This window comes from Lathamus discolor, chromosome 12 (genome assembly GCF_037157495.1).
Source record: "Lathamus discolor isolate bLatDis1 chromosome 12, bLatDis1.hap1, whole genome shotgun sequence".
NCBI classification, from domain to species: Eukaryota; Metazoa; Chordata; class Aves; order Psittaciformes; family Psittacidae; genus Lathamus; species Lathamus discolor.
Genome location: NC_088895.1, coordinates 13,929,069 through 13,940,408, shown reverse-complemented (window position 1 = coordinate 13,940,408; position 11,340 = coordinate 13,929,069). Strand labels below are relative to the sequence as shown.

Sequence of the window (11,340 nt, the reverse complement as noted above, 5' to 3'; positions counted from 1 at the left end):
GTTTGACGGCGCACCCGGGCGGGGGCGGAAGTAGCGAGGGGCGGAAGTTCCCCCGCCCCGGCGCTCCCGCTCGCTCGGTCCGTGGGGCTGCGCTGCGCCGTTCATGGTGAGGGGGGGGACCCCGGCAGGCTGCGATCGGAGCGGGGGGGCCGGGGTGAGGCAGGGCCTGGGGACCCGGCCCCGTGGGGGTGCGGGGTTGGGGGTCTCAGTCCCCAGGGGCGCGGTGCTGGCGAAGGGGGGGGAGGGGTTATGGGGGGGTCCGGCCCCTGAGGTTGGGGCGCTTGGAGAGCGGGTGCCGGGCTCCCCCCGTCCGGCCCCCAGCAGTGGGGGGGCCCGGGTACGGTTGTCATTGCCCCCCCCGGGCAGGGATGGGGGCTCCGTGCCCGGCGCGCTGGGTCCCACTTGCGCACGGCTCCTGTCAGGGTGATGGGGACCGGGCCCTGCGGCTGCAGGGAGCCGGAGCTCGGGGCTGAGGCGGTGCCTTTGCCCCCGGCCGCAGGCGGGCAGAGGGGATGGTTCCCTGTGGCCCCCTCTGCCCGTGCCGCTTCCTCGCCGCCTGGAGCACAACGGACCCGCGGAGCTGCGGCCCCGCCGCCTTTGCTTTTAGTGACGGCAGAGCCGAAATCAGTCGGGGCAGGCAGGCAGCGTGCTCCGGAGGTCACCCCATCACCCTGACACGGCGTGAGGCAGAACCATGAACAGTTAATGGCTTGATTAAGGATTTATGGTTAGCGGCTCTCAGAGCATTTGTGGGGCTAAGCCAGAGTGTTCCTGGTACAGCCCGTGAGCTCACCAGCTGACTAATGAGTGAGTGGGGACTGTGGGCAGCGGTAGTGGGGACGTGGGACGTTGGGGTTTGGTGTCCTAAGGAGGGAAGGGGGTGGGAAGCCCGTGTGTGCTTTAAGGGAATAGAGCCTCTGGAAGCTGTGGATAGGCTGTATTTTAACACACAGGAATCGTCCGCTCAAGCTCTGGGTGTTGGCAATTGCTCAGTTACCAGGTTATTGGTAAAGTAAGAGCTTAAGCTGTAGAAGCTGTGACAGAAATGAACGCAGTCTTTGCAGGAAAGCACTGGCTGTTGCCGTGTGAAATGCTGCTCAGTGCTCACAGGGTTCCCCACTGGCCAGGGTCATTTATGGTCTTTGGCTGGTCTGTGTCGCTGTCAGAACGAAGACCAAGTCTAAACCACTCGAGGCCTTCACAGAGAGGAGCTGAGGCTGATGATGCCCAGCACATCTGTGAGTGCTTCTGTGTAAATAACCCCCAGTGACGTGAGTGGGGTGCTGTGTGTCGGAGCTGCCCGTGTAACCGGTCATTGCTTCCTTGCAGGAAGAGATGTCGGGAGAAAGTGTGGTGAGCTCAGCAGTGCCAGCAGCGGCCACTCGCACCACCTCCTTCAAAGGCACCAGCCCCAGCTCCAAGTATGTGAAGCTCAACATTGGTGGGGCCCTCTACTACACCACCATGCAGACCCTGACCAAGCAGGACACCATGCTCAAGGCCATGTTCAGTGGCCGGATGGAAGTCCTCACCGACAGCGAAGGTAAGGGGCTGCCCTCGTGTCCTTGTGCTGGTTTCTTTCCTCTGCAGTGCAAAATAGCTCAGAAGAGGTTGGAAAAAAGTATTAGGGAATGGAGAGGAGCATGTGGTTGTAGGCCCAGGTGTTTCTGTGTTTAAGGGCTAAAGCTCAGCTTATACAGCTGAGAAAAGATGTGGAACAAAAGGCTCGTGTGACCTGGGAGGAGTCATACGGAGACCAAAGGGAGACCTTACAGCAGTCTTCCAATGTTTAAAGGGGCAACAAGAAACCTGGAGAGGGACTTTGGACAAGGGCCTGTAGGGACAGGTCAAGGGGAATGGCTTTAACCTGGCAGAGGGGAGGCTGCGATGAGCTCTTAGGCAGAAGCTCTTCCCTGTGAGGGTGCTGAGGCGCTGGCACAGGGTGCCCAGAGAAGCTGTGGCTGCCCCATCCCTGGCAGTGCTCAAGGCCAGGTTGGACACAGGGGCTTGGAGCAAGCTGCTCCAGTGGAAGGGGTCCCTGCCCGAGGCAGGGGCTGGAGCTGGATGAGCTTTAAGGTCCCTTCCAACCCAAACCAGTCTGGGATTCTGTGAGTTGAACAGTTGTCTGGACAGCAGGACAGCAGCAAGTCCCAAGGCTCCTGTCAGGCCCCAAAGTATGGGCTGTGCTTTTGGAACACTAACACTGAAGCTCTCAAGCGTATGGAAGATGGTGGGATGGAGATTAGGAAACTATGAGTGAGTCAGGGCTTGGGTATTTACATTGAAGCCCAGGAGGCAGTTCTCTTATCTTGTTGCCTTACGTCAAATCTAAGTATAAAATATGCTCTGAACACTGGGACCCTGGTTTAGAAGCTAAAAGCTGATATTTTGGAAATGAAACGGTTTTTTTATGTGAGTACTGCTTGTTTGCTTCACTGTAACAGAGCCAGAAACTTGCTATTGTACTAGTGACAACCAAAGGAGAGAGCTGGCAAATGGGTCTCTCCATGTTAAATGTGTCTGGAGAGAAGGAATGTGCAGGATGTCAAACAACGGCCTTCTCAAGGAGCAGTGCCCGATCCTTTCCTTACCAGATACATTGATTTTATCTTCTGATAATCTGAGATTCTTGAAAACATTTAAGTTAATGCTATAGCTAATACGTGTGCGTGATGACTGCAGCTGGGAGCAGAGGTTCAGATCAGCTAGAATTATAGAATAGTTAGGGTTCGAAAGGACCTCAAGATCATCCAGTTCCAACCCCCCTGCCATGGGCAGGGACACCTCACACTAAACCATCCCACCCGAGGCTTCATCCAACCTGGCCTTGAGCACTGCCAGGGATGGAGCATTCACAGCCTCCCTGGGCAACCCATTCCAGTGCCTCACCACCCTCACAGGAAAGAATTTCCTCCTTAGATCCAATCTCAACTTCCCGTTTCAGTTTGAACCCGTTACCCCTTGTCCTGTCACTGCAGTCCCTGATGAAGAGCCCCTCCCCAGCACCTTTAGAATCCCATGGTGTGGCAGTGTCACAGTTTAACTGGAAGCACAGCGTTCTCTGTGTGCTGATGGGCTTGGATGCCTTGTCTGCAACAACAACTGGCTTGTCAGGGACCTCTCCCCTTGCTGCTCAACCCCAGGCACTAATCCGAGACTTGCCAAGTCCTGCAGTTTGGAAGGGGATCGGAAATTCCAAGGGAATTGTGGAAGCCCACCCTGGCGTGGTCCCGGCCCTTCCTCCGGGCGTCCTGGGCACGTACCACAGGAGGGCTGGTACATCCCGTCCCATTCCCAAGGCTGTAAGTGCAGGTCGGTTTGCTGGAGAGCAGCTGACAGAAGCATTGCTGATGGGAGGGTAGCTGGGGTTTAATGTGCTAGAATCTCATACTCAAGGCAGCAAATCCCAAGCTGATTTTGCTCTGAATCCCACAGTGTGGGATTGCTCCATTCTGCCAGTTTGTGTTTTAATAAGAATTTGATACTTCCTGTCTGTTGTAACTGAGACACTCCCATTGCAGCAGATCTTGCTTTATCTCCCCGGGCCTGGTGTGACACTGGAAACTGGGACAATGGTACTGGAGCTGTTAAAGGAAACCCTTTTTATCTGAACTCCTTCAAAACACCCCCCATTGCTCACACCCAGAGTCTGCCCCAGGCAAAGTGGGTCTGAGGCAAAGAGCTGGAGAAGCTGGAAGGAGGCAAGTTTAGAGCCAGCCTCTGGAACGGGGCACGAGGGCTCCTCCTCTTGGTTCGGATGCATTCTCCTGAGCCCAGCACCATCTCAGAGCTTAACAACGGCATGGTGCTGCTGGCTGGGAGACAGGAAAGACTTTGAGTTCTCTCTAGTGGTGAGTGAGTGGTTGCAGCTTAGAAATGGTCCATGAGCTGTGGCACGTTGTCGTATTTGACCATCTTATGGTAAAGAGCAGAGAGCAGGGGGTAAGTTTTCCAGGTGCATCCATCTCTTTCCAGGTTTCTTTTCTGCAGTGTGGCTATTTCCCCCCCTTAGCTATTAATCAGCTGATGGAGGTGCATGTTTTTATCCAGCTGCCAGGAAGACTTGAGCATCAGGCAGGCTCCAGTGTCAGACTGCTGTTTCATCTGTCAAAGCTTAGTCAGAAAACACAGCCTCGTTCCATTTGAGTGTTTGGATGCTGTCCCCGAGACTCGTTGTAAAAGAAGAGGTGAATTTCCTACTGCAGTAGGTATAGTTCATGGATTCCTCCCTCGGTGAATGGATCACAGGACACTTCTGTATTGCTGCCATTAAAATAGCTTCAAAGGACTCTAACCGAAACCCACTTCTTGGGCTCTGCACCGCCGTGACTGAGTGGCACGGGGTCATTTCCCTGTGAGTCATTGTGCTTTGGCTGTCTGGTTAACTCAGGAGGGTTTGAGCCATCCCTTGTGTCTTGCAGTGCTGCTTGAAATGTTTTCTCATCTCCAGATGAAAACGAGCAATTCCTCCTCGGGTTCACAGTCTATAAACCGAAAGCTCCAGCAGATTTTTACAGCCTACAAAGGGAATCACAGCAGAGATAAGAGAGGAGTTTGGGGATCAGAACTGTGCTCCTGCCCTGCCCTTTGCCTTCCTGCACGTTGGTGTACTCGAGTCAACTCTGTCACCGCTGCAGTTGTGGAATGGGGATGTGCTTGGTTATTAGCATGCCTGGTGCTCCCTCTTCTCCTTAAAATGGGAGATCTCACTTTCCATACTCTGTACCAACAAATGGGCTGTTCCTGCTCTGGTTGGCCAGGTATAGCCTGGGTCGGTCTCTTGTTCTTTGATTTCTGTCTCTAGTTCTGCCTCCAGCTTTCTAGTCTGCAGTTGCGAGCACAGTTTGTTTTATGTAGCAGCGCAATGATGGAGATGGAAAGCCTATAGCAAACTGCTGTTGAGTGCCTCAGTTTTCCACAGCAAAGGGCCACATTCCCTTTCAAATTGAACCAAATGTTCAGCCTTTACCAGCGATTCCATTCATGCAGAACACACAGGGGCTGCTTTAACCTACTTTCCTTATTTGTCCAAAATATGAGTCTTTCCCCACAAGCGTTTCCTCGCTGCATTCCTGAGCTGCAGCCTGGAAGAGCGGCCATCTGTTCATTTATGGAAACTGGAGCCTCAGCATCGCCTCCCATTGCTCCGGGTCCAGCCTGGTCGGGCAGCAGATGGGGGACAAGAGGTGAAGCTCAGATCCTGTGTCACCGGTTAACTGGGGAGGACTTTGGTTGCAGCTCTGTCTCCTTTCCTTCACACCATTGTCAGCACGTAGCTGTACTTCAGATTCCACTTCCACTTGCTGCTGCATCTTGTCTTGCAGCAGTCGATGTGCTGATAACCAATGTGTTCTACCCAAGTCAATGCACTTTGGGGGTATGCAGTGTTTGCCATGACACTGCCCAGTCTGCGCAGCCTTTCTCTTGCCAACCTTCTTGCGCATCCACTGGATCACAGGGGGTTCTTGTGCTGTTTTCAGGTGCAAGAACCTTTAGATGGTCAAGTCTAGCTGGCTTTACTTTAGTGAGGAACAGCCCCGTGTGTGTCACAGGGCCCTACGATAGAAGGCAAGAAAATAACATGTCGGGGCTTTGGGACAGGGAGAACAGAGTTGGTTGGTTTGAGAATGAGAAATATTTGTTCCTCTGTTTCAGTTAATTATTGTCAGTAACTGGGGAGCTATGAGAAACAAGTGAACTTCCCACCTTACTCCCACATGCTCTGCACTGGAAATGCAGGAGGAGGAGGTATATTCCCTGTGCTCTCTGCTGCTCCGCTCATCAGCTCAAGCAAGGAGCTGGAGTTTCTCCCTCTTGGCAGGAACCTGCTTGGTGTCAAGGCCTTTTGCCACGTTCGCCTCCACTTCTCCTTACTGTGCCCTTCCTCTGTCCCCAGGCTGGATCCTCATCGACCGCTGTGGCAAACACTTTGGGACCATCCTGAACTACCTGCGGGACGGGGCTGTGCCGCTGCCGGAGAGCCGCAGGGAGATCGAGGAGCTCTTGGCTGAAGCAAAGTACTACCTGGTCCAGGGGCTGGTGGACGAGTGCCAAGCAGCCCTGCAGGTAGGTCACAGAGCTAAGGGGGTTACTGTGGCTGCAGCGAGGGGTCCACAAGAGGAGGCAGCATCTAGGCAGAGCGAGATTCTCTGCTGGTCCCTGCTTGGTGCCTTTTTGAGGTTGGGATGGAATGGAAATAGTTCACGGTGTTGATCTGCTGGAGTCTGGCCCCATCCAGAAAGGTGGCCTGAGTCACTCTCAGTGTTTAGTGCTGCCCACTTACGGGGATAAAGAGCTGCCCAGCTCCCTCCTCTGAGAGCATTCAGGGAGCAGCAGCCTGGTTCCTTTGCACTGTTCTTCACTGCCATCAGGGTCTTACATGGCAAAATGATCCACCATCAGCACAAGCACGCTGACATCTTCAGCACAGAACGCACAGGACCTTCCCAGTTCACAGGAACATGCCTTAAGGTCTAGTTTATGTGCAGCTGCTGTTTGCTTCTTGTTTCAGCAGAACAAAGATGCATATGAATCGTTCTGCAAGGTACCAGTCATCACGTCCTCCAAAGAAGAGCAAAAACTTATAGCCACTTCCAACAAGGTAAGAGCCAGGCCGCATCCTCGCTTGGGAGGGTGAGAATGAGCAGCGGTGGAGTCGCAGAGGGGTTGCAGCCCCACTGCCAACCTGTGCATGGCAGTTTTACACCAACAATAGCAACAACAACCGGGCTTGGGCCTGATGGTGTCACATCCTATTGCAGCTTCTCTGCTGTGGGGTCTGGGCTGGCGTTCCAGCTCTTCCTGTACTGCCTGTAACTGATCTATGGTTTGTGTTTTACAGCCAGCAGTGAAGCTGCTGTATAACAGAAGCAACAACAAATATTCCTACACCAGGTAAGTGGCTTCTGCTGGACTTGTTTGAAGTTTTAATAGACTAAAACCCATGACAAGCATTTGCTTTCTCTTCACTCGGAACCAATGGCAGATTGCTGCTGGCATGCACTCAGGTTTTTCCCTATTAATTTCAATCTTCAGTCAGAAGGGAGCTTGCTGTCATCAATGGAAGGTTATTTCTGTGCCAGAGGAGTTCCTCTCATACTTCAGTGCAGCTGGCAGAGGCTCCTGGCCAGCTGCTGGCCCGCATTCCCCATGGGCTGCAGCACGTTCTTTGAATGCAGGAAGCTTTCTTGCTGCAGTGTTCTCAGTAAGTGGTAAAATCAAGGCTGGGACCTTGTCTCTTTTCCTTATTCTGTGTGTGTTCCATGATACAACGCTGTTTCCATCCAGCTGGTGCTGAGCTTGAGTTTAGGATTGGCTTTATTTGGGCAATACAATTCTTTACACCAATTAAATGGTCCTGGGCAATATTATTCCCAGTACTGCTGATGTATTACTGCTTCTTCAGCAGCAGGTTTTCCTGCCTGTGCTAAAGTGGATAAATAAGTTACCCACTGCAGGGCTGGATACCAGCTGTAAGCGCTGCCTTGGCAGAGACACAGTGAGTTAAAGGGAACTGGGCTTACAGCCTGTAACTGCTCACTGCCTGAACCCCGTTGTGTTCTGTGTGCTGCCTTCATTACCTTGACATGACCAGCATCTGCCTTCATCCCTCGCAGCAACTCCGATGACAACATGCTGAAGAACATCGAGCTCTTTGACAAGCTGTCCTTGCGGTTCAACGGGAGAGTGCTCTTCATAAAGGACGTGATTGGAGACGAGATCTGCTGCTGGTCTTTCTACGGGCAGGGGCGGAAGATCGCCGAAGTCTGCTGCACTTCCATCGTCTATGCTACTGAGAAGAAACAGACAAAGGTAAGAGCAAAGCCCTGGATGCTTCCAGCAAGGGGCTGCTGGCAGCAGCATCCGGACACCTGCTCTGCTCTGAACACTCCCTTCTTTGTGGAGCATCCCTGTAGAATAATCGGTGCCATTCAAAGTGGTGCTGGTCCAGGGGGTGCATTGGGGTGGACGCTGCTTCCCTATGGCACTTACACAGGGTGACTGTGGTATCCCATAGTGCAGGTTCAGTCCAGTTCTTTATCTGTAGGCAAACTGGTGCATTTAACTAGGTTCGGTTGACATCCCTGTGTAACGACAGATCCTGGTGAGCAGTGACGCGACTTCCCCGTGCTGCCTTACCTTCCCAGGGGCAGATTGAGCCCTGCTCTGAAAACAACCCTGTTTGCTGGCTCAGAAGCCAATAACAGAACAGAAACGATGATTGCACTAGAAAGGATTCCTGTGCCCAGGGTGCAATGAAGAGACTTTAAGACCAGAAAGGTACCAGGGATTAAACCCGAGGTACCCTGGTGCCTGCAGTAATTGTGGCGGATGCAAGTGATGCTCTCTCTGTGGGGTGGGCAGGTGGAGTTCCCGGAAGCCCGCATCTACGAGGAGACGCTGAACATTCTGCTCTACGAGTCCCAGGACGGGAGGGGGCCCGACAACGCGCTGCTGGAGGCCACCGGGGGGGCCGCGGGGCGCTCCCATCACCTGGAGGAGGACGAGGAGCGGGAGCGCATCGAGCGCGTGCGGAGGATTCACATCAAGCGCCCGGACGACAGGGCCCATCTGCACCAGTGACTGCTGCGGCGCTGCCCGGGAGCGCTGCCCCTCCTCTGCTCCGGCGGCACGGGAGCCGCGCTTCCCCTCGTGTTCACCACGGGCTGTACATTACGTTTTGTAACAAACTAGGTTATGTTGGGGTATTTAAATGCAGTAGTTGTAGGATGAGGATCGAGGAGGTGACTGGGCAGCCGATAGATACGGTAAGGACCTGTTGAGCAGCTGGAGAAATGCCCTGGACTTTTAGCACTCTTGTCTTTGCTATAGAGAGGAAGGGGGCTGGCTTCCTTTGGCTTTAGTAACTGTCCTGCACTTTAAACCATAGAGTCAGCCACATAGCTCCCCTCTGGCACTCCCTGACCCTCTCTCCTCCCAGGCAGAGAACTGGGGTGATCTGAACACACCCGAGCTGCTGCAGAGCAACCTTCTCCCTGTAGGCAATAGGGTTGGTGGCTCAGGAGTGCCTCCCGGGAGGACAGGGGACACGTGCTGACTTGATTCCTGTAGTGCTAGGGAGCTGCTCTGCCAAGGGCTCAGTGGAGCTTCTACAGCTCTGAGCTCTTTATCTCTTCTTTATCTGAATGGTTCAAGGGTGGAAGACGTTAAAATTCCTCCAAAAGGAGGCTCGGGAGCAAGCTGCGTGGGGTTGCTTTTCCCTAGGGTGGTGATGACACCAGTTAGGCTCAGAGCTTCTGCCTGGCCCTGGCTCTCAGCTGGGGTTTGTTTCCATCAGCTCACAGTTCAGTGAGCTGAGCTTCCCCTATTGCAGCTAAGGCAGGAGCTGGGTTCAGAGCCCCTCTGCCAGCCCAGCATAGGCAGGAGCTATAGCTCAGTGCTGTAACCGATACAGGAGCATTGTCTTGCTCTGAGTAAGGACAACACAAGTACCATGGGGACAAGAAGTAGAGTGGCCCAGAGGCTGCGAGTCCTTATCTGACTTATCCTGAGCACGTTCCAAGACTCTTCACAACTGGCAGCTGTGGGGAAGGGCAGAGCTGAAGCGGGTGCAGGAGCCCTCTGCGGTCCAGCTTTTTCTAAGAGCACTTTTCTATTATGAATATTTTATCTACCTCCTCATCTCTTGTTGCCTATCGTGGACTCAAGTAACAATTACAGTGGAGGATGGTGTGCTACTCAATAGGACTGGATGCTGGAGGCTAATGCGCAGAGCCACAGCTCTAATGCTTAATGAGAGGGAGGGAAACCCAATGTAGGAAGTCTTAAACTTCAGGCTGGGAACTTAGCAGCCACCAGCAGACTTTGGCCTATTCTAGAAGGGTTTTGACCCTTCATGTAGAATATCTCGCACTGGGGTTAATGCCCAGACATCTCCTATGGAGCAGCAGCTCCCTGTGCCTGTTCCTCAGTGAGGGGGTTACGTGGTTTTGTTATCTTCCTGCTGCAAGGATTCCAGCTCCTGGCTCAGGGCTGTTAATGGCATCTTAACACGTTAAAAACCAAAGGTGTTGCCAGCATCACCAGCTACGTTACTCCCCCGTGTTTCAAAGAGCAGTTACACCCCAAACTCAGTCTAGCTTGGCTGTAGAGGCTAAAGTAAAGTATTAAGCGTATGCTTAGTGGTACAGTTTTGAATCAAGCTAAAATGATTTCAAAGTTAGGCTGAGGCCATTGGTCTGCTAACCAAAGACTTCTCTAAGCTACATGCAGATGGGGTTGTTGTACCTGTCTCCTCTCCCCTTTCTTCTTCAGATACTGCTTCTTAAGAGCTCAACCGTTAAAGTGTAGTTCCGCAGCTTCAGCTCTGCCCTGACACAGGCTTCCTTTGCAGGCTGTACTTGCACGTGTTTGCAGCACACTTTGGGGTTGCAGACGTCCATAGTGCAGTGGTGTTGTGAAGGACCCAGCGCCTCTCCCATCGTACCTTCCTGATGTGATAAGCTCGGGGTGTGGAAAGGGAAGTGCCCTGAATCACTCTGCTTTTCCAGCTCTCTGTACTTTGACCCTCACTGGCTGTTGCTGGGCTGGTTATGGGTTTGAGGGTCTGTAACAGACCCACTGCCCTGGAAGGGTCCAGACTGCACTGGCTGGAGCTGCTCGGTCTCACTGCTGTGTCCCAGCCATTCCCTGTGCTCCTGCCCATCCCTCAGTGCAGCCCTGCAGCACACCCTGCTCCCTTTGCTCATCCCACAGAGCTGGCTCTCCTGTGGGACAGGCCAGGCACCCCCAGCTTCAGCTGTGCTGAGCTGCCTGCTTCCAACACAGCACCCCCACACTGCCTGCTCAGACAAAACCCAGTCACGTCCTGCAGCACAGGAGCAGGTTCAGCTCCAGGAGGTGACGTGTGCTGACCCCAGCGCTAAGCATCCGGCAGGGCCCAGCTCTGTGATTACCGTCTCTGTGAATAGATTCTTAACTGGAGTCAGGAGTTCCTCGTTCAGGTTTTGCAGAAACCAGGGGATGATTCTGTTTACTCCTTGTACAGCAGTTACAGAGCTGGGGCTCAGTCACTCCAGGACAGCTGGAGTAGTTTCAGGTTTGTTACTGCACTTACGGGCAGACTCTGCCTTAACCCTCCACGTGCTGTAGTAGAGTAGCAAAGATGTCCTCTGTCACCTTCGAACGTCCTTTACCTGCTGGCCACTTGTCCTCAGGCTGTGGAGAGAGACTTTGTTAATGCCATTGCACAAATGCTCTCAGCTCTTGAGCCTTTTGACTGTAAATGGTTTTGCCTCCACAGCTTCCAGGTGAAGGTGGGTGGAGGGCTGAGGTCCTGGCCATGAGCAGCCCTGGATCATCTGGTACTGGCACAAGTAA

At 53.4% G+C, this 11,340-nt stretch overlaps 1 protein-coding gene across 2 annotated transcripts; it reads left to right on the top strand.

Annotated features, from left to right (window-relative positions):
- Positions 1 to 3: 3 nt before the first annotated feature.
- On the top strand, positions 4 to 9,026 carry KCTD10 (potassium channel tetramerization domain containing 10). 2 transcript variants are annotated; one of them, XM_065692998.1, is made up of 7 exons: positions 4 to 106; positions 1,330 to 1,543; positions 5,897 to 6,066; positions 6,515 to 6,601; positions 6,842 to 6,894; positions 7,617 to 7,812; positions 8,365 to 9,026. In XM_065692998.1, exons 1-7 carry the CDS (start codon positions 104 to 106, stop codon positions 8,581 to 8,583), a joined length of 942 nt encoding a protein of 313 aa, XP_065549070.1. In that variant the 5' UTR covers positions 4 to 103; the 3' UTR covers positions 8,584 to 9,026. The 2 variants fall into 2 exon arrangements, with proteins under 2 accessions (XP_065549070.1, XP_065549069.1); XM_065692997.1 differs by having other exon boundaries at positions 6,512 to 6,601.
- The last annotated feature ends 2,314 nt before the right edge of the window (positions 9,027 to 11,340 follow it).